Here is a 23,426-nt window from a genome sequence, read left to right as displayed (position 1 = left end):
TGAAGCATGATGGTTTATGGCTGGATTACAAGTGGGAAGGTTGTCCATCAAAGGCTTTCTGCTTCAGCTTTTCGGCCAAATTACCTGAATAATTCCTGATACCTTTTTTATACCCGTAGGAATTCTTAGTAAGGAGGAGCACTGCGAGAGTAAAATATCTAGTCGAAGAATACAACATGGAGATCATCACTTGCTTTCCATGAAAGCTCTTCATTTGGCATCTAATACACTATATTACACTGCATCTCTCATCAATAACGAACAATATTATTTTCATGAAATGAAGACGTGAGATTAGTGTTTCTCGTTACAATATTAATACTTAATCAAGCAGGCAGATGATGGGAAAAACGAAATCAGCAAACGATGTATTACCAAATTCTTCGAAGTAGGCGAATTAAAGAAATGTATAACAATTAAAATGGACAATATATATATATATATATATATTTTACATTTTGAACTGAGATATTTTAACTCACTTAAGTAAAAAAAAAAAAAAAAAAAAAAAAAACCCAACAATCGTACCAACTCACCTAGATGCATATGCGAGAATGCCCTCTTGAAGTAAAGCCGGGCGTTGAGTTTGTCATCTTTGCACTTCAGTTCAATTCCTTCAGTGTAGCAACTTAAAGCCTTTCTGAAGTCATATTTATCGTACTCGACTTCTCCTTTGATGAGTTGTGCTTTTGCTGAGAGAATCAAAACACGAATTGAAAACTAATTTTTTGATTTTATTTAAGTGTTGGGAGTGGTAAGTAAGGTGGTCAAAAGAAATGTTTTCTGGCGTTAAGCTTCGTTTATATTTATGATGTCTCAGAGTTTGCCAACAGTCTTCGGGTGGGGGTGGCCGCTTAACAGCGTCCTTCATGGCCTTTTTCGTGGCCCTCACCTTTACTAGAGCTTAAATTACTTTTAAATCGTTGGTGTGACGACTTTATATACTTTATGAATGATTATTATGTTATGATGTAGTTAATTATTAGTTAGTAATTTATCAATCAAAAGCGGCCACGACACATGGCCAAATTATTATCCCAGCAGGTTGCTGTCGTTATTTTAAGCGCTCTAGCAAACAGAGCTCGACTGTTGGCTTAAACCAGTCGTGTAGTCAATATGATTGAAAACCATTCGATGGAAGGGGGCATAAAAGTAATTTTTTGAGTTCATTTAAGAGTGGTAAGTAAGGTGGTCACAATAAACGTTAACAATGTTTTAACACAATAAAGCAACAAGAACGCAAAGGGAAATACAAGAAAACGGTGACAAGCGCGGGAAAACGCACATGACGAGGTTGTGAATAGCTATGGTTTTGTATCTGATTAGATGAGCATGAGGCGAATGTATTTCAAACCAGTTGAAAAACATAGCAAAGCGAAATCAAAGCAATTCTGGATACAACTTTCGGCACTTAATTGAAAGCGTTTAATGCCGTAGACGTAAATAATGAAACAGGTTTAAATATTTCTAGTTTTTACCTAAGTGAACTATAGTATAAGTAAATTTGTCAGCCAGAAAATTCCGGTCATTCTAAATGGAAAGAAATATAAATAACAATAAATTCTACAATAAACTTAGTTCCAAAATTGGAAATACGTAAAAAAAAATTCATGCAGTAATTTTTATTGCCATATTTTCTCACCTCTAAACATAGCATGGTCAAAACCAAGTTTTTGTAAAACTCTGGGATTTTTATCTAATGACGGAATAAAAGTGTGTGTTAGTCAGGCGTTTTTGTTCAAGATGTATCGCGACTCTTACGCTTAATATATCTACAATCTGTTCTTAAGATTTTTATTTCTAGTAAAAATTATAGATCATAACAGTGCCTGAACTGTTTTCCATCTTCAAACGACAAGTGTATCTTGAAAACGACTGTAATGTTTTAAAAGGTACAAAGTGACTTGCTACTTTGGTATCTTTATTCTATGTATACAGAGAAACCCCAAAAATTGGAGAAAAGAAAAAGGATATATAAACACAAAAAACAATCAGAAAGAACTTTGATGTACCTGCTATTTCCTCTGTATGGTTTAGATCCTCGAGTGCATCTTGGAAATTCCCTTTGGAAAGTAAAGTAATATAGTCGCTAAAAATCATAGTCATTTAAAACGCGCAGTCCCGGGGGGTACTCCCAGAAAAATCGGGTGGGGGTGTGCGGCCCGCTTCCCAAAACCCTTACCCTATTTATGACCAACATCTGCGATATTCCCTACCCTATTTATGACCTGACCAAAAATTCGAAACCCTATTTATGACCTAACCCTTAAATCAAAACCCTGTTTTAGACCTGCGTTATAGCTACCCAGTTCAGACCAATGTTAAACTACTGTAAACATAATTTGTGAAGGGCTTTTGTTGATTTTGTTTTCGATAATGATGAAAAAGTGGCTTCTTCTTAAAAACATACCCATGTCAAGGTTAGAGTGGCAAAAACCATATTTATGACCAAAATGGCCAAAATCAGCTAAAATCGATACACTATTTATGACCAAAACAACTGAAAAATCATACACTTTGGGGCCGCACATACCTATATAGCCCATATAAGAGAGTCCCCCCGGGCGCACAGTAGGCCAATATCTCATGGGCGGAAGAAGACGATAAAGTATGATGGCTTTAAAACGTGTAGGGCATGATTGCTTATAGGTGGACCCAATTAGGAAGGTTGTCCATCTTAGGGTACCCCTCTTCCTCGTTTATCCAACTGTTGAACAATGCCCGGTCATCCTTATACACCTCCAGGGGTTCTTAAGAGGAGAAGGGGTACTGCGAATGTAAAAAATATTTACTGGAAGAACATAACACGAGGACCCTGGCTTCCTTTTCACGAAACAAGTCATTATTCCTTTAAGCCACTCCAGCTCTCATTAACAACGCACAATTTATTTCCATAAAAGGGAAGGCGTGAAGTCGGTGCTAACGCCACTTCAGTTAAGATGTGATGAAGACCTAATTTCTTGTCATAATATTGATACTTAATCAAGCAGACAGGTGATGGGAAGAAAGATAATCATCAAATGTTGTATGATCAAATTCTCAGAAGTAAATACGAAACAAATGTACGCTAATCAATATGGACGATTTACATTCTGAACTTTTAAATTATTTTAATTCGCCAAGTTAAAGTGGACAACAAATAACCGACTCACTCAGAACAAAATGCGTGTTCGACCTAGCGAAGTAAAGCTCGACGTTCAGTTGATCGTCTTTACACTTGACATCAATGCCTTGAGTGAACAAACTTAAAGCATTTTGGAATTCTCCTTTGTCGCGCTCAACCTCTCCTAGCTCTCTGTAAACTTGCGCTGTTTCTGTGGGGGCAGAATGAATCACTAAATGAACTAAACGAATCACAACAAATGTTAGTACAACAGTCAGCCAATATCAACACGGAAGAAATCACGTGAGCGGAGCAAAGTGCGGGAAAACCTCGTGACGATTAGTTTTGGATCTGATTGGTCAAACAAACACGTGACGCCCCTTTTTCCAAACCAATCACAGAGTGTAGTCAAGCAAAGCCAAACTTATTCTGGTTTAAACTTTACAACTGAATTGTTAACGATTCGATAGTGTTGAAACGGCCTGCAAACTTGTCGACTTATGACGTGTACCCGTACCGAGAATTAAGGAAACATTTTGGGTAAGAGTAGAAGATTATTTTATTTTCTTGTGACGATCAAGTTTAGTATCTGATCTGTTCTTTTGGATATCACAAGCTTCCTTTTCATATTATCGGCAATTTTGTCAGAAACCTAAAATTGTACAGAAACGGGTGAAGGAACGAAAAACTGAGAGACTAAAAACGATCTTCGACACCAGATACGGTAAAATAACTTATGAAAATGAGACGCTTTTAGCAAAACTGCAAACTAATGAGAAGTTATCATGGATCCTTTATAACTACCAAAAGATGGAAAATGTAGACCACGTACTCAGAAAAGAAAGGTTTGTTTATTCTTTTTCGTGAGTTCTTATCTTCAAATTGTTACCGCGGTGTAATTCATTTCTCCAGTTAGGATTGATATAAACTAGTTTGGTCTCCTTGGATTCTACGTAAGTTGCTGTAGAACCTCGCACTATTATGTTTATTCTTATGTTAGTCTATACCAGTCGCCAGAAAATTTAGGTTATTCCGAACAGGACAGAAAAAAAGGAATCCAAATAACCTGGATACCAAAAACCGCAATCAATAAAATAAAATTTTAATCTTACGCAATTGTGGGTATATATGGGCATCAGATTTCCTTACCTCTCAGAGTATCATCGTCAGATTCCATTTTTGGTATCAATGTCGCTTCATTATTTGTTGTGTCAACTGTTCCTAATAAAGGAAAACAAAACAAAAGTGTTTATAGCAAAAAGGGTAGTGAGACCGAGCAAGCAACGGAAACAAATAATTCAAATTAAACATAACATTGTTAAGAATCCCGACAATAAAGACAACTTGCCGTGTAACTCACGTAAGTAAAAGTTAGCGCGTATAGTAATTCGTTTTTGTCTGCATATGGCTAACTAGACGGATTCTCCGTCAAGACGACTTATCTGCTGTAGTAGTTTATCTTGACAGACGATCTAAATTGTATAATTTGTTGAACGGACGACCTATCTGTTTGCTCGTGTTTATACACAGACTTACTATACTCGTAACTCGTCCCGTAGTTACGAGACGGATGATTCGTCCTGACAGATGATTCGTTGCGCTAAAATAAAGCAGGCCAATCATGCAATTTTTTCATTATATTGGTGTCAGGTTTCGGCATCTCTCAAACTGTCGTCGCCAACTGAATGATACCTTTCTTGTGAGGCGCTCGGATTCATTTCTGGCATCAATTTCTGTTAATTGTATGCTATGTGAACTGAATCTAATAACGCAGTAGAAATGTATTGTCATCTGTTTAGTTCAACCTGTGTTTTAACCTTATCTTTTAATTGATTTATTTTCAATCTTTCTACAGGATTGTTTCATTTCTTTGTAAATATCAAAGTTGAACACAATTGTAGAATTGTTTCTTTTCAAAGTGACAAGCAAATTTTGAATACTACTGCGGGAGATATATACATAAAAAAGGACAAACGTAAGAAAGAATTTTGATATACCTGTGATTTCTTGTAAACGGTTCAGATCCTCAAATGCTTTATGAACATTACCTATAGAATTAAGTGAGTAATATAGTCAGTAAAAATCATTTAAAGCACAGAGAATGGGAAGGCTGTCCACCCGTTTCAATATTTTGCCAAATTGCCTGAATAATTTGCAGGGTTCTCAATAGGATAGGAGCACAGAAAGAGTAAAATATTGAAAGGAATAATGCAGCGTGAGTATCCTGACTTGCTTTCTGTGAAGGCTTTCAATTTGGCATCTGATACACCATTACATGAGGCCCTGCTCAGTTTTATCAAGCATACTTTTTCTCTTGAAATGGAAGACGAGAGATTGATCTTAACGCCTCCTTACTAAGTTAACAGAAGTGATGGAGACTTCCTTTCCTCTTGTAGTATTGAAACTGAAAGCAATAAACAGTAAACAAAACGGACAATTTAAATTCTGAAGTTAGCATGAACTTACCTAGACGACAATTTGAAAGCCACCTACATCGGTAAAGCTCGACGTTCAGTTGTTCATCTTTACACTTGACATTAATCCCTTCAGTGTAGAAACTTAAGGCATTTTGGAATTCTTCTTTGGCTAACTCAGCGTCTCCTAGCTCTTTGTAAACTTTTGCTGTTTCTGTGAGAAACAAAACCCAAATTGATGAGTAGTTAGTGCAGTGCAACTTTTGAAATATTGTTTAGCCGTTTGCAATCGACTGCGGTTATATATATTTCCAGAAGCATATCACCTATGCTTCTGATATTTCTTATCAGATGTTTTGGTATGTAGTATCGCTGTATATTTTTCCGAGTTGTGCCGTATTCTGACGAGCCCGTAGGGCGAGTCAAAATACAAACTAAAGTGAAAGTGAAATATAACAGAAGCGTAAAGCTACAACTATAATAAACAAAAAAAAAAAAAAAAAATGAAAATTAGAAAAACGAAAATATAAAAAGTTTTGTTTACTTTGAAAATTTTTATGTCTGTTTTGCTACTATGCTGTAATTCTCCAGTAATTGGCTAGGATCTTTATCTAGTTTCGTGTCCTTCGATTTCGCGTGCTGTGCTGCAGAATACTGGACTAATTATTTTGCTTTTTACGTTAGTCTTTACCACTGGCCTGAAAATGTTGGTTATTCCGATTAAGACAAAAGGATTCCCTATGATCCATTTATTCAAAACCACAAACTGTAAACTATAATCGAACGCATTGCTATATTGCAATTTCTTCCTCACCTCTCAATAGTGAACTCCAAAGAAGCATTCCTGGTGAAGAACTCAGTTTCTCAACTAATGACGCAACAAAACTCTGTATTAGTCTTTTCTGTTCAGGATACATCGTGACTCTTAATCTTAATGTATGAACAGTCTAGTTTTAGCAAAACAAAATTTGATCGCAACCGTGGGTTATTTTGTTTTCAGTCTTCAAAGAGACGACTGTATCTCGAAAATGATGAGTTACCAAGAAAGTTGCCAAGTCCTTGTTGAGGAGGCTTGTTTGCGAAATATATTTCGTGTAAACTAACACAAAAACAAATATTTGGCAAAAAAGCAAGGAGGTATTTACAAAAAAGACAACCGTCAGACAGAAGTTAAATTTACCTGTGTCATTAGTCTGACAGATTTCTTTTGCCCGGTTTAGATCCTCGAGTACTTCATGTCTGTTACCTTAAGAAAGTGAATAATAGAGTCGTCAAAAATCATGAGAATTTAAAGCGCACAGAGGGTCTGAAATAAGTAAAATATGTAAAATGTTTAAGTATGGTACATACATATTGCATACATAACATGACCCAGACACCGGCCTATCTGCTAATGGTTTGCTGGCGGGCAGCCGTCAAGAGCACGGGGAATGTTAGTGGCACCTTCACTTAGCTAGACTTGAGTTTTCAGTGAGAAATAACGTTGGCTTTGAGTTTTTATGGCTGGGCACTTTGCCAAGGTTGTTGTTGTCTGAGGGTTTTGCGTTGACAGAGAACCCTGCTGGAGAGGCACGTGTCACGTGGATGCGTGACTGGACAATTCCTTCCAAGGTGGTTGGTCAAGGCCCCTGGAGTCCTTGGATCTGTCTTGAGTTCTTTTCGGGTATGTTTTTGCTAACACGGTCAGACCTCAGATACAAACATCGCATACATAACTTTATTTACTCTCGGATTGATATGGCTGATTAGGCCTCAAGTAATAAAGTCGATTTAGTATGCTTATGTGGTAAGAAATAAATAATATTCAAGTAAAGTTCATAAAAAAAAAAAAAAAAAAAGCAAAAAGCAAAATTAAGAAAAATTTGACTTAATCACAAGTTATAACCACAATAATAATTCTAAGATATAGTCAAAAAATGAAACCTTAGGTTGCGGACAGTTTTTTTTTAAAGGATGAAATTGTGTTTAAGGATGCTATTCAGAAATGTCGTCAGAAATGCTATTTTAAGTAACAGCCGCTGAGTATTTCCACTGATATTAAGCCAAAGCGAGTGATATTAAGTTTATTCACTTGAATGTTGTGAATCGATGTGAATCACTTGAATCTCAACACTGTAACCAATACGATTAGAGAGAGAAACAGCTTTAGAAGACTGGTCGCTGTATATATAGATAACGAAATTCTCTTTTATGTAACCTATTCAGTTTCTTCCTATTAGACTAAACAGTGATGCCATATCGAGGAACAATAATTAAGATGAGGCATAATGAATGAGTTACACAATGTAGACTGAGACATATCTTAGTTCAGTCGAAACGATAATATGTTCTTCAGTCTAGAAAATGCGTCCAGCTGCTTTCCGACTTTCTTGCTGATTTTTGTAATGTAATTTTCAAACTTCGGTGAGTCATCAAGAATTACCATGTGGTATATTTACTCCTTCAGCACACAAGGACAGATTAATATTGGGCTCACGCGACATGCAGAACCAGAGACTTGCATTTTTAGGGTTTAGGATCATCCTATTATTTCGCCATTAATTAAACACAATCGCAAGTTCCTTGATGAGAACATTTCCAACAACAGCAGCATCAGAGCTGATTATCGTAAGCGTAATTTGTCAGCTGAGCCTCTTACATGAAGTAAAGTAAGTCACTGATGAAAATGTTGATCATTACAACAAGAGATCTAAGACATAACCTTGTGGAGCACCATTTTTGGTAGATGAAGTATTCTTGTATGGTAGCTTACAAAAGCATGAAGCATGATACATACATACATACACGCACACACGCACACATACATACATACATACATACATATCCTTTATTTAAACACGATAAGAATTAAAGCTCAAAGCTTGTGGGGTCATGTAATGGTTTATGGCTGGCTTACAAATGGGAAGGTTGTCCATCAAAGGCTTTCTGCTTCAGCCTTTCGGCCAAATTGCCTGAATAATTCCTATTACCCTTTTTTTATACCCCTGGGGATTCTTAGTAAGGAGGAGCACTGCGAGAGTAAAATATCTAGTTGAAGAATATAACATGGAGGCCATCACTTGCTTTCTATGAAAGCTCTTTACCTGGCGCCTAATACACAAAATTACACTGCACCTCTCATCAATAACGAACAATATTATTTTCATGAAAGGAAGACGTGAGATTGGCTTTTTCTCGTTACAATATTAATACTTAATCAAGCAGACAGATGATGGGAGCAACGAAATTATCAAACGATCTATTACCAAATTCTCCGAAATAGCCAAATTAAAGAAATGTATAGCAATTAAACTGGACAATATATATAATTACATTTTTTTACATTTTGAACTGAGATATTTTAATTCACTTAAGTAAAACATTAAAAAAACAAAACAAAACAAAACAAAACAAAAACAATCGTGTCAACTCACGCAGATGGGCATGCGACTGCAATCTTCTCAAGTAAAGCTTGGCGTTCAGTTTGTCATCTGTGCACTTCAGTTCAATTCCTTCAGTGTAGCAACTTAAAGCTTTCCTGAAGTCATTTTTATCGTGTTCTACTTCTCCTTTGAGGAGTTGTGCTTTTGCTGAGAGAATCAAAACACGAATTGAAAAGCTATTTTGTGAGCTTATTTAAGTGTTAACTGTCGTTAAACCAGACTAAAGTGGTCACAATAAACGTTAACAATGTTTTAACATAATAAAGCAACGAGAGCGCGAAGGGAAATACAAGAAAACGGTTACAAGCGCGGGAAAACGCACATGACCGGGTTGTGATTGGCTATGGTTTTGTATCTGATTAGATGAGCATGTGGCGAATGTTTTTCAAACCAATTGAAAAACATAGCAAAGCGAAATCAAAGCAATTCTGGATACAGCTTTCGGCACTTAATTGAAAGAGTTTAATGTCGTAGACGTAAATAATGGAACAGGTTCAAATATTGTTTAGTTTTTACCTAAGTGAACTATAGTATAAGTAAATTTGTTAGGCAGAAAATTCCGGTCGTTCTAAATGGAAAGAAATATATAAAAAAAAACCCAATAAATTCTAGAAGAAAATTGCTCCAAACGTGCAAATACGTAAAAAAAATTTCATGCAGTACTTTTTATTGCCATATTTTCTCACCTCTTAACATGTCATGGTCAAAACCAAGTTTTTGTAAAACTCTGGGATTTTTATCTAATGACGGAATAAAAGTGTGTGTTAGTCGTTTTTATTAAACTCGTGGATACGCGAAGCGTAGAAACGTGTTTCTTGCGGGGACTCCGATATGCAAATATGTCACTCACTCACTCACTCACTCACTCAGGTGTAGACACTGTTCGTAATTAGTCGGCCCGAACGAGAGCGCCCGAGGCCGCCGCCATGTTGGAATAGTAACCGAGCCCGACGCCATATTGGAATAGTAACCGTGCAGTCAGCGCGAGCCTCGCTATCGTGTTTGCGCGATTACTACTCAAAGAATGCATCGTGCCAGCCCGAATTGATGATTTGGTAGCTTTTACACGACCATTAATGTTAGGTATTTCGCTAAATTGAAGTGGAGTTGACTTCGAATGTTCGAATTAGTACTACGGCCAACTTGAGCGCTGAATTTCATAAGCATTTGACTCGTCCAGGCGTTCAAAATGACCAGGAGATGAGCACTTGTTTGCTGGAAAGTGACCTACTAATGTGGTAAGCTTTGATGAGAATGTGTCTTACTCGAGGACCTTAATGAACTTATATGAGCGAAACGAACACTTCTCAACGAACGAAACCAGGACAAACACCGACACCATTATATAATATTGTAATTTCATTTTTATAATTAGTAACATCTAAACCTGAGGCCAGCCGAAATATTGTTTTGAATAGACCTTGTGTCAGCCTTGCAGTAGTATTTGACTTATTATCGTTTTACTTTTCAAGTTTGGCTGCTTAGATCTCCTGTGAGATCCAACGTTCAATCAAGCTGGACCTTCGTTCAGAGCTTTGCAGTTTATAGTACTTACGTTTTTCATGTTGAGTAGTCCACGTTCAACCGACATCGAGTTAAGTTTAGATTAAAGTTGTGTTCTCTATACTTGTCTTGTTTATTTTAGTATATTGATCTGAACTCTAAGTGGAATGTGAAATGCACATAAACTTGGAAAAAAAATCCCAAATACTTGATTTTGATAAGCTTAAATGATTTTTACCCTGTCTTGTGTTTACACTTTTGCTTCCCGATTGAAAAGATAACAAAGGGAAAGAAACACTATGTGAGCTCGTAGGAACACATGTTTATGGGTGGACAGATGTTTTGGATCAACACTGAAAATGCTTGCAAAAGAGGCTACTTATTTTGATGTATTTTACGTGCAATATATATAGAGACAAGCAGTTCCACATCGGAAAAGAAGTGCTGTCTCATAAGAAACCTTACCTATAGCCTTGAGTGAAATGCACTGAAGAAGGTCTGTAAGCTCGTACAACTTGAATACATGCAAATTTTCCCAGCAGGCAGGCAGACATACATCAACATCAAGATCTGGGTGTATGTATGTTGGGGCGGGGGGGGGGGGACGGGGGGGGGAGTAGTCTATTAATTTTTTTGGCAGGAGTGTCCTGTGTAACCCAAGAACCCTTAGCCTTTACCACTCCATGTTCAGCTGTAATTTTGCAACGGGCAACGAAATCCAACGAAAAAAGCCTACGCTTTCTGAGATAAGTGCGACCTTGCGTGGTACGAACCCCGCTTGTTTTAATAGTCCTTAAAAATACACCAATAATTACAAGTTCGTCAACATGTTTCATCTCTAGATTACTTAATCCACGAGTTTGACCATAGGTCTCCTTTGATTCAAGATGTATCGCGACTCTTACACTTAATATATCTACAATTTGTTTTTAAGATTTGTATTTCTAGTGAAAATTATAGATCATAACAGTGCCTGAACTATTTTCCATCTTCAAACGACAAGTGTATCTTGAAAACGACTGCATTGTTTCAAAGGTACAAACCGACTCGCTTCTTTGGTATGTATATTCTATGTATACAAAGAAAAACCAAAAATTTGAGAGAAGAGCAAAGATATATAAACACAAAAAACAATCAGAAAGAACTTTGATGTACCTGCTATTTCCTGTGTATGATTTAGATCCTCGAGTGCATCTTGGAAATTCCCTTTGGAAAGTAAAGTAATATAGTCGCTAAAAATCATAGTCATTTAAAACGCGCAGTCCCGGGGAGTACTCCCAGAAAAATCGGGTGGGGGTTTGCGGCCCGCTTCCCAAAACCCTTACCCTATTTATGACCAACATCTGCGATATTCCCTACCCTATTTATGACCTGACCAAAAATTCGAAACCCTATTTATGACCTAACCCTTAAATCTAAACCCTGTGTCAGACCTGCGTTATAGTTCCCCAGTTCAGACCAATGTTAAACTACTGTAAACATAATTTGTGAAGGGCTTTTGTTGATTTTGTTTTCGATAATGATGAAAAAGTGGCTTCTTCTTAAAAGCATACCCATGTCAAGGTTAGAGTGGCAAAAACAATATTTATGACCAAAATGGCCAAAATCAGCTAAAATCGATACACTATTTATTACCAAAACAACTGAAAAATCACATACTTTGGGGCCGCACACACCTATATACCCCATATAAGAGAGTTCCCCCCCCCCCCCAGGGGTGCACAGTAGGCCAATATCTCATGGGCGGAAGAAGACGATAACGTATGATGGCTTCAAAACGTGTAGGGCATGATTGCTTATAGGTGGACCCAATTGGGAGGGTTATCCATCGTAGGGTACCCCTCTTCAACGTTTTGCCAACTGTTGAATAATGCCCGGTCATCCTTATACACCTCCAGGGGTTCTTAAGAGGAGAAGGGGTACTGCGAATGTAAAAAATATTTAGTGGAAGAACATAACATGAGGACTCTGGCTTGCTTTTCACGAAACCTGATTCCTTTAAGCCACTGCAGCTCTCATCAATAACGAACAATTTATTTTCATAAAAAGGATGGCGTGAAGTCGGTGCTAACGCCACTTCAGTTAGAAGATGTGATGAAGACCTAATTTCTTGTCATAATATTGATACTTAATCAAGCAGACAGGTGATGGGAAGAAAGAAAATCATCAAATGTTGTATGATCAAATTCCCAGAAGCAAATGCGAAGCAAATGTACGGTAATCAATATGGACAATATTCATTCTGAACCTTTAAATTATTTTAACCCGCTAAGTTAAAGTGGACAACAAATAACCGGCTCACCCAGCCAAAAATGCGTGTTCAACCTAGCGAAGTAAAGTTGGGCGTTCAGTTGATCATCTTTACACTTGACATCAATGCCTTGAGTGAACAAACTTAACGCATTTTGGAATTCTCCTTTGTCGTACTCAACTTCTCCTAGCTCTTTGTAAACTTGCGCTGTTTCTGTGGGGACAGAACGAATCACTAAATGAACTAAACCAATCACAATAATGTTAGCACAACAGTTAGCCAATATCAACATGGACGAAATCACATGAGCGGAGCAAAGTGCGGGAAAACTTCGCGACGATTAGTTTTGGATCTGATTGGTCAAACAAACGCGTGACGCCCCTTTTTCCAAACCAATCACAGAGTGTAGTCAAGCAAAGACAAAATCATTCTGGTTTAAACTTTACAACTAAATTGTTAACGATTCGATAGTTTTGAAACGGCGTGCAAACTTGTCGACTTATGACGTGTACCCGTACCGAGATTTAAGGAAACATTTTGGGTAAGAGTAGATTATTTTATTTTCTTGTGACGACCAAGTTTAGTATCTGATCTGTTTTTTTGGATATCACAAGCTTCCTTTCCATATTATCGGCAATTTTGTCAGAAACCTAAAATTGTACAGAAATGGCTGAAGGAACGAAAAACTGAGAGACTAAAAACGATCTTCGACACCAGATACAGTAAAATAACTTATGAAAATGAGACACTTTTAGCAAAACTGCAAACTAATGAGAAGTTATCACGGATCCTTTGAAATTGAAAATAACAGAAACGTTAAGGTACAATTGTAACTATCAAAAGATGGAAAATGTAGACCACGTACTCAGAAAAGAAAGGTTTGTTTATTCTTTTTCGAGAGTTGTTATCTTCAAATTGTTACCACGCTGTAATTCATTTCTCCAGTTAGGATTGATATAAACTAGTTTGGTCTCCTTGGATTCTACGTACGTTCTTGTAGAACCTCGGACTATTATGTTTATTCTTACGTTAGTCTATACCAGTCGCCAGAAAATTTAGGTTATTCCGAACAGGACAGAAAAAAAAAAAAGGAATCCAAATGACCTGGATACCAAAAACCGCAATCAATAAAATAACATTTAATCTTATACAATTGTGGGTATATATGGGCATCAGATTTCCTCACCTCTCAGAGTATCATCGTCAGATTCCATTTTTGGTATCAATGTCGCTTCATTATTTGTTGTGTCAACTGTTCCTAATAAAGGAAAACAAAACAAAAGTGTTTATAGCAAAAAGGGTAGTGAGACCGAGCAAGCAACGGAAACAAATAATTCAAATTAAACATAACATTGTTAAGAATCCCAGCAATAAAGAAAACTTGCCGTGTAACTCACGTAAGTAAAAGTTAGCGCGTATAGTAATTCGTTTTTGTCTGCATATGGCTAACTAGACGGATTCTCCGTCAAGACGACTTATCTGCTGTAATAGTTTATCTTGACAGACGATCTAAATTGTATAATTTGTTGAACGGATGATCTGTCTGTTTGCTCGTGTTTATACACAGACTTACTATGCTCGTAACTCGTCCCGTAGTTACGAGACGGATGATTCGTCCTGACAGATGATTCGTTGCGCTAAAATAAAGCAGGCCAATCATGCAATTTTTTCATTATATTGGTGTCAGGTTTCGGCATCTCTCAAACTGTCGTCGCCAACTGAATGATACCTTTCTTGTGAGGCGCTCGGATTCATTTCTGGCATCAATTTCTGTTAATTGTATGCTATGTGAACTGAATCTGATAACGCAGTAGAAATGTATTGTCATCTGTTTAGTTCAACCTGTGTTTTAACCTTATCTTTTAATTGATTTATTTTCAATCTTTCTACAGGATTGTTTCATTTCTTTGTAAATATCAAAGTTGAACACAATTGTAGAATTGTTTCTTGTCAAAGTGACAAGCAAATTTTGAATACTACTGCGGGAGATATATACATAAAAAAGGACAAACGTAAGAGAGAATTTTGATATACCTGTGATTTCTTGTAAACGGTTCAGATCCTCAAATGCTTCATGAACATTACCTATAGAATTAAGTGAGTAATATAGTCAGTAAAAATCATTTAAAGCACAGAGAAGGCCTATTTCACCTGGGCGGAGTAAAATGATAAAGTATTGCGGCAAAAGATTTACGCTTGCTTATAAGAGGTCACGAATGGGAAGGCTGTCCATCGTAGGCTTACCCGTTTCAATATTTTGCCAAATTGCCTGAATAATTCGCAGGGTTCTCAATAGGATAGGAATACAGAAAGAGTAAAATATTGAAAGGAATAATGCAGCGTGAGTATCCTGGCTTGCTTTCTATGAAGGCTTTTAATCTGGCATCTGATACACCATTACATGAGGCCCTGCTCAGTCGTATCAAGCGTATTTTTCCTCTTGAAATGGAAGACAAGAGATTGGTTTTAACGCCTCCTTACTAAGTTAAAAGAAGTGATGACGACTTGCTCTCTTCTTGCGGTATTGATGCTTAAAGAATCTTTAAGAAACTGAGAGCAATAAACAATAAACAAAACGGACAAAGTACAGTTAGCAATGAAAAGAGGGAGAGTGTGACAGTTTCGCGTGCGCGCGCCGACCTGTACTGTACGGCAAACAAGTTTTCTACTGCACAAATAACTGTACATTATCTTTTTCTCGGCTCGTGAGCGGACGAAATTCAACAAATCCTGCAATATGATTGGTTCCTGGAGCGGGCGGAATTTTCTCATCCGGACCGCCACAGCAGGCGAAATCCGTCAAGTTGATCTATTTTCGGGAATGAATTAGCGGGAATCGTCATCTTTCGCCCTTTTTACACTTCCATAGACGATTAGGAAAGTCACTGTAAGTAAATTCAATTGAGTTTTTTGAAGTTGTGAGAGTTTGTTTGGCTGTTTGTAGCTCGGCGCTTTAATGGCGCGTAATCCTCTGTCTCTGTACAATTTTAAGTAAAAAATAAGTCAATTTCAGTCGAGTTTACCTCTCCGATCGTTGCCGTATTTGAGAGAATTTCTGTGGAATACACTTCACGAATTTCCTCGCTATCTGCCACTCAATTTACGGTAGAAAAGTCTGATTTCGAGTGATTCGCAACGACTGACAGAAATTGTTTTTGTAGTAGAACTTCAAACTTTGCACGAAATTTCACACCGGAAAAATACTTTAAGAGAACTTAAATGGTGAACTAAATGCAGCTAACATAAAGTAGTTCGGTATAAATCTGTTCTTTAATACATCCTTCTTTGTCTAGTATCTGAGTTACTCGCTTGTTCGCTCATTAGAGTTTTTACCAATGGTTTGTAGAGTCTGTAGACGGCGCGTAAGCCAATTCAATGACAAAGCTGCGTAAACAAACCCACTTGTAAGCCAATTTACCGCAAGAAAAAAAGATAAACATGTTATTGTCCGGCTTAGGGTCGGTCCGTATAGTGAAAAACTGTGACCTCGATCACAGTTTTTCCTTATACGGACCTCCCAGCCGGCCAATAACATATATATATATATATCACTGTATGTTTGTACTGTTATTTGGACGGTATTTGCTGCAGTTGGATAATAAATTGAGATATTTTTTCACGTGTTAATGTGTCGTTGTCAGCTAAATCCATATTTTGGGAAGAACTTTGTTCCTGTGCCGTGTCAACTGGTTCTGATAAAGGAATAGAAATCTATGTAAGTGTTTTTCTGTTCGATCTGTTATGTGACCCTTAATTTCAATTGTTTTCTGCAATTTTTCTGCCTGTTGTTTGACTCTTATTTCTCTGCAATCTCCCTTAAATTTCTTTCTTAGTGCAAAAGAATGTTTAACCTATAATCTCTAAAATGACGACAGGGTATTTTGAAATTCGCCAGTATCTCCCTTAAATTTCATTCTTAGTGCAAAAGAAAGTTTAACCTATAATCTCTGAAATCACGACAGGGTATTTTGAAATTCGCCAGTATCGTTGTAAAACTACGAATCCGGAAAGTTTGCAGTTCAACTCTTTACAAAATACTGTGGTTAGTAAACGGATAAAATCTCAAATTTAACTACATTTTACTTTTTTATTGGTGGAAAGTTAGTCAAACGTAAGCCTTTTTCAGGTAGGTTTATCTTGACAAACGATCTAAATTGGATAATTTACTGGACGGATGATCTGTCCGTTTGCTAGTGTTTATACAGAGATTTACTATACTCGTAGTAGAGAAACCGTATAACTTCTTACGACTGATAAGCTCCCTATAACAGAAGGTGTTTTGTATTTTATGTCGTTATAGTATGCTCAAGACTCCAGTCGTTCACTTATGACGGTAGAGCTTGCTTAAACATGCAGTATTCCTGTACGCACTGAAAAGTCTTTAGATGCAACATCCATTTCCAACATTGGAATTGTTCCACCTCTTCAGTATAGTAACCTTAGTTTTAATTTATCTGTCATCTCCTGTTAAGATGTTCTTTATTCTACGGCAATAAAGTTAAATGATATAGACGAATTCTCTCTTTAAAGCTTCTAAAAAGTCATGAATCCAAACTGTACTTGTCACTGGCGATTCAAGAGAAAAAAAGTTAGGTGAAGTTAATGTTATCGCTGGCGCGCGCGGGTAGCGTGGGTTACATCCTGTTCAAAATTGTTTCTGTTGAAAACATGGGTTTATCGGTTTTCACCCAAGTCTTCTGTTAAGGAAAAAAATAATTAGCAAGTTTCTTACTCACAAAATAGGGATCATTCCGCATGAAGAACAATCTATGGATTCTATTCAAGAAACTCGGTTTCATAACTGCATTTTCTCAAAATTATATTATATCTCACCTGGTTGGGGGGGGGGGGGGGGGGGAGGTTACTCCCAGAAAAATTGAGTGGGGGTGTGCGGGCCGCTTCCCAAGTAAGTAGAAAAAACATACCCAGTTCAAGAGTGCTAAAACCATACCCTCTTCATGACCAAAATGGCCAAAATCGATACCCAATTTATGACCAAAACGGCTTAAAACCATACCCTTTGGGGCAGCACATACCTACATATCCCACATAAGGGATTACCCTCCCCCTGGGGGTATCTCACCTCTCAGTGTGTCATTGCTGGCAGAGTCGATTTCTTGTGAATCACTCGGATTCATCATGTACTGGCGTCTATCTCCGTTCAATTCTGCGCTATATCAACTGGTTCTAATAAGGGAACACAAATCTTCATTGGTATTTTAGGTTCACACCAGGCCTTATCGTTTAGCATTCGATTGCAATGTGAGCTGCAGACGTTTTATCGTTATTATTTTCTAAGAACTTTACTCTACGTTTGTCAGGTGGATTTGATCATGTCTTATTCGCTTTAATAATGTGGAGATATGTGTCATATTACGTGAAGTGTTCATGGATAATTATATTTCTTTCTGAGGGAAATCAGTCTGAGTACACAGGCCTTAACGTACGTTTTTCTCCTGGTTAAAAGTTGAACTGAAAATAAATTTCTTGTCCAAGGAAAACGGTCATTCAGATTAAAAAATTGAAAAAGAATATCTCAAGGAACTCAGCTTCAAAATCAGCAAATTCACAGAATAAAAGGCTTTATATTACCATAGGTTTCTCACCTCTGAACGTGTTATCTTCAAAATCCATCTCTTGTGAAGGCCTTCGGTTCATGACCTTTTTCAAGTCAGCAATTGTTGTTGTCAACTGATTCTTATAAATCAACGGATACTGGCTCTATTTTAGTGTTCTATGATTCATTTGAAACTGAAGCAATGTTGTAAAAATAAACAATTGAAACTGAAATTTATAAACTGTCGGCTAAATTCGTGCGGAAACTGAAATATGCTGATGGAAGGAGAAAACTACACAAGCCAACTTTTAACAATAACAAACAGTTATTAAAATAGGAAACTGATGATCCTGTATGGAATTTGTTTACGGTGAGAATTAAGAAATGAAATATGACCGAGAAAAAGAGATTATGGGTCGACAAAGTTTACACAGCTTAGCATATAGAGATGGATTCCACCATTATTTGAAAATTGTTAATTTGAGCCCATGCAAGTAAATACAGGAATGACCTCAAGATCATAAACGCTTTGGACCATATGATGCAAATGGCTGTGCGAATACAATTTCCAAGAAATATAACTACAATGCAAATCAAACAAAACAAAAAACAAACAACAGCTTTTATTTAAACGCGGTGGGTTTTAAAACTAATATAGCTTATGGGGCTTTGTAAAAAAAATTTATAGGATAATAAAAAATTGAAAAATGCAAAAAAGATATGAATAAAATCAATAAAAGACGAAATCACTGTCAATTTGGGGACTCATTATTTGCTGTGACTCTTCACTAAAGTTCAAGTTTTTGTGGACGGGAGACTTTTTTTGCTCCCTTTTTGAGAACCCTTAGACCTGCCACTGCAAATGACTTAAGCCCTGACTTAAGCCGTGAGTTTAGCCCCAGCTAGCTCTAACTACTCCCGAGTTGTAGGCACGCTTAGCGTACTCATAACAAATTTGCATTTCTCTGGATTTATATTTGTTTTTCGTTGCATGTTGACAAACGAAAAAAGGTTAAAGAAGTCAATAATCTCTTTCTGTTAATCAGATTTATTACTACAATACCATCTGGTCGTTTAATTGTTAATTTAACCCTTTGGTTACCATAAGAATCATTTTCACTGCTTCCGGACCACCCATTCTGGGGGACTGGGGTCAAACTGTTTACACAAGGTGTCCTTGTCCAAAGCTAGTCCTCCGGAAAACTTAGATTGTGTTTTATTTTATTAATTCCAGGGTTTGTATGATAAATTTATGCAAGTTGTGTTGGAGGAATAACAATCAAAACTGCCGAGAAAGACTGAGAACCTTAGATATAATGCTACGTTTGAATATATGTCAGGAACGAATTTCTTGGACAAATACAATCTCTTCACCAACTACATCTGTTTGCATAAGTTGTCTATGATTTCGAGGGCAATTTGGAACGATTAACCAGGAGTAATTTCTTAAACACTATGAAAATTTAACGCCGGAGCCTCTAGGCACTTGAACAGCATTGCCCTTGAAGCTATCCAGAATCGAGTAACATTTTTTTACTGTTAGAGACTGAACAAAAATGTTTTTTTTTTCTAAAGAATCCATTGGGCTGCGTCAACAGGTAAATGAACCACCAGACTTTTCTTGACATGATCCGACTTCATCCGAAGATAACCGAAGAAATCCGAAAACGATCTCAGGCCCCAGTTATGGGGGTACCCGAGACAGCCCTCTCCCCAAGGCAACTTTATCAAGCGTTTATATGTGAAAACGTAGTCCCTGTAGGTCGAGTCAAAGTTGTCCCTGCAGGATTATTCATAACCTTTATTGAATAATCAAATGTACAGATATTCCTTCTTCTTTGAGTTTCCCTCGGTCATTCGATCACATTGGGTTTTGCCGAGTTAATTTTGACTTCTTTGATACGAATTTCTGCTTCAAATCCTAAATCCAGGCATTACGTGACACTCGCCACGCCCTGAGTTGTCCCGGTTTGGCGAGCCAAAGTGTTTATATGAAGAAAAGTTGTCCCGCTTGCCAGGGTTACCCTACCTGCCGAGGCGAGACAACTCGAGTTGTCTCGCTCCCCGAGACGGGTTCGCAATCCTAATGTACACGGTTGGTTGATTTTGCAAAGAAATAAGCTAAAAGCTACCTCGGTCAGAGTAACTCGGTAGAAGGGTTGTCTCGGGTACCCGAGTCCATATAAATGGGGCCTTAACAGCCTTCCTGGACATTTCCGCTTCCTGTCCAAGGACGTGTTACGTCAAACATAACCTCGTCACCAGTACGTTTCCTTCCTAAAATTGTTGAATTCAAGAAAGTACCCATAAATACATACGTAAATAGATAAGAGAGAGGGTGGACGGGTGGTGGGCAATTTTCTGAGTTATGAAATTTTTTTCTTACCTTTAGATGGTCGGAAAAGGGTTGGGGGCGGGGGGGGGGAAGGTCGCGCACGGTTCACAGGAATTAAAACAGACTTTTCACGAATCACGCACAATTCAGCGTTTGATTTCACTTTTCACCAACATAGTAGACCATAGTACTACAAAACTGACGTGTCGACCATCATGAATTACTGCATACACACGAAATAATTGTTTTTCACGCTCTAAAATACTACATTTGCTCTGATAATTCACAACTGAATGCCGTAGTCTACACAAACAGAACTGGTTACAGTTCATTACTTGCAATTCTTTAGAGTAGTGCGTATGCACAAGAACATTATCTTTGTCAGTAGTTTCATTGGTCTCATAGCAATTGTCTGTATGCCACGACGAAAGGTCAGTGCATCTTCATCATCTCTCAGGTCTTCACTGACATCAGAATCTGTGTCATATTCAGTTGCACTTGTTCAGAGTCATCGGAAGCGTCATCGTGCAGCTGAATGTCAGATACTGTAGTTTCTACGTCATCTGGCGAAGGTTCGGTTGGGAAAACTACTCTCTCTGCTGGTGTATACAAGGAACGGTACATACTGAGAGGAAGTCAGTCCCGGCCTTAACTCCTGACGCTCGCTACGCTGACGGACGGTCCTTCCATTGTCACAAGCCCATTCTCTCATCTGGTCTTTCTGTCTGGAATTGAGCTGTCTCGTTGGCTTAAGGTGGCTCATTCTTGAAATAGCATGTTGAGGCGTTGCTTATTCGACAACATGATAATACGATGGGTTATGATGAGAGACGTTATACAATGTTATACGATGAGAGATGTTTTAGGAATCCAATAGTGCCTTTGATGGACGTAATAAGCTTAACGGTACCTGCTTTGGTGTCTGTTATACAGATGTTCTTGTCCATATCTCAACACATACGCCCAAGAAAAAGGCAATCCAAGTAAAAAGGCCGCAAAATAAACAGAATGAATGGCTGAATTAGTAGACTTACCATTGGAATTCAGTGGCGGAGACCCGGGGGCGTGGGCCCCCCTTATTTTGGGCAAAAAAGGAAAAAAATCACAGAAAGAAGAAAAGCCGGCGGGGCAAGCAAAAAGACCCCCCCCCCCCCTTACCTCAAGGTCTGGATCCGCCACTGGAGTTCCCATCCTTTCCGGTGCCCGCAATAATGACGACATACCCACCATGTACATTGAATATTTCACGAAAAATGAGCCCATGTTGACGAATCTCGAGATATAAATTAGTTATTTCACGAATCACGGGAGTACTTTCGTTCACGGATCACGGGGAATAAATTCTTTCGTTCGCGAATCACGGTAATTAAGAATAGGCGTTCACGGTTCACGGGAAACCCCCTTTGCGACCCTCTCTTAGGTTAATTGTGCATGATTTTTCTTTTTTTTTTTTTTTGGGTAGGAAATAGGGTAGACAGCACTTGCTGGATGTTTGTTCAACAAGAATTTTTTTTGGAAATTGCCCAAAGGCCCCTCAAAAAAATAATAAATATCTACCTTCATACATACACTACCTTCATACATTTTCGTTTCCCTTGCATCATTTGTGTTTCCTTTTTTCCCCTTTTCAGTTTTTCAATATTTCCACTCTCTGTGCGAAGAGCTGAAGCTGAAGACAGACGGCAAAGGTTGCATTTTTGCCGTTTTCCGTTTGCCGCAAAGTTCGTGCTTAATGGGTGGACCATTCAACTTTTGAGGGGGGACGGTGTGGGTGATTTTGAGAAAATAAATAAATCCTGCCAGCGTACTTGTACCGACAAAAAATGACACGATCACTGCCGAAAGAAAAAAAAAAAAAACGTACGTTCAGCGAGCCAAAAAAAGCCTGTCACACAAAGAAAAAAAAATCATACATATAAACAATTCCCTAGAAAAACATCTTTGTCCATTTAGTATAGTCCATTTAGTATTGTCTATTTAGCATAGTCACGAAATTTTTTTTAGCCCTGAAAGGGCTGAAAAAATTTTTTCGTGACTATACTAAATCACCCACACATCCCCTTAAAATAATGAAAAGTCAAATGGATCACCCCTAAACTCTGTCGCTGATAACTTGATTCGATGTTTTTGCAATCAAGCATTGTAAACTAATGCACCATTGTGTCTGATATAGCACGGTTTGCTTTGCTAACTATGTAAGAATTGGGCTGATTTTTAGTGATCTGAAGAGCTATTTATAACTATTACGGTAAGCATATTTTAGTTTGCTTCAGAATTGTAGAATTTTCAATGGCTTAAAAATCATTTGTAGCTATGACGCGTTTAGCAAAAGTGCTATGACAAAAAGAACGAAAAAAAATCAATTTTAAGGGGAAAGCCGCCACGATCGCTAAAATGAGGCACCTAGCGGATTTGAACCACTGACCTCTGGTTTACTAGACCAGCGCTCTAACCAACTGAGCTAAGGCGCCTGACGACCAGAAAGGGAAAAATTATTATACTTAAACTAACTTTTCTTACTCTATTGGCTTAAAGTTGGCATGGCAACACGACCCGTTCGCAACGAGCCGCGTTACGCAAATGAAGTGTGTGTAGACAATTGTATAAATATTGTCACGGATCAGTTAAAACGTCAAACTGTGTCGATCAACAAAGGACCACCACACGCACTTGGCCGCAGGGTTTATCCACTCGAAGGGGGCGACACGACATCCCAGCTCGTGTTGTTTACTGTTTCTGCCTAATGAATAGCTTAATTTATACGCCTTTATCGCGAGATCGACAGAAAGAATAATTTACTTTGCTTAAGAGCACACGGGAGACAGATGATTGCGATTGTAA

At 37.8% G+C, this 23,426-nt stretch overlaps 1 protein-coding gene and 1 non-coding gene across 2 annotated transcripts in view; both read right to left on the bottom strand.

Annotated features, from left to right (window-relative positions):
* The window catches only part of LOC110048534 (uncharacterized), a 78,955-nt gene extending 60,492 nt beyond the window's left edge, over nucleotides 1-18,463 (bottom strand). The window contains exons 1-10 of the mRNA XM_089272377.1: nucleotides 18,300-18,463; nucleotides 17,777-17,880; nucleotides 16,314-16,385; nucleotides 5,570-5,731; nucleotides 5,101-5,151; nucleotides 4,253-4,324; nucleotides 3,153-3,314; nucleotides 2,013-2,063; nucleotides 1,643-1,696; nucleotides 537-692 (exon numbers count right to left, since the gene is read on the bottom strand). Of these exons, the coding sequence (XP_089128503.1) occupies nucleotides 537-692; nucleotides 1,643-1,696; nucleotides 2,013-2,063; nucleotides 3,153-3,314; nucleotides 4,253-4,324; nucleotides 5,101-5,151; nucleotides 5,570-5,731; nucleotides 16,314-16,385; nucleotides 17,777-17,834 (838 nt within the window). The 5' untranslated portion in view covers nucleotides 17,835-17,880; nucleotides 18,300-18,463. The remainder of the gene's footprint in view (nucleotides 1-536; nucleotides 693-1,642; nucleotides 1,697-2,012; nucleotides 2,064-3,152; nucleotides 3,315-4,252; nucleotides 4,325-5,100; nucleotides 5,152-5,569; nucleotides 5,732-16,313; nucleotides 16,386-17,776; nucleotides 17,881-18,299) is intronic.
* A 4,519-nt stretch (nucleotides 18,464-22,982) lies between these two features.
* Trnat-agu (transfer RNA threonine (anticodon AGU)) lies at nucleotides 22,983-23,056 on the bottom strand. The gene has a single exon. It is a non-coding gene; the product is annotated as a tRNA-Thr (tRNA).
* Between the last annotated feature and the right edge of the window lie 370 nt (nucleotides 23,057-23,426).

Source organism: Orbicella faveolata, unplaced genomic scaffold, assembly GCF_042242905.1.
Source record: "Orbicella faveolata isolate gen_17 unplaced genomic scaffold, um_ofav_v1 contig_34, whole genome shotgun sequence".
Taxonomy (NCBI): Eukaryota; Metazoa; Cnidaria; class Anthozoa; order Scleractinia; family Merulinidae; genus Orbicella; species Orbicella faveolata.
Note: the sequence above shows the minus strand (reverse complement) of the source record. Positions and strands in the feature narration are given on the sequence as shown.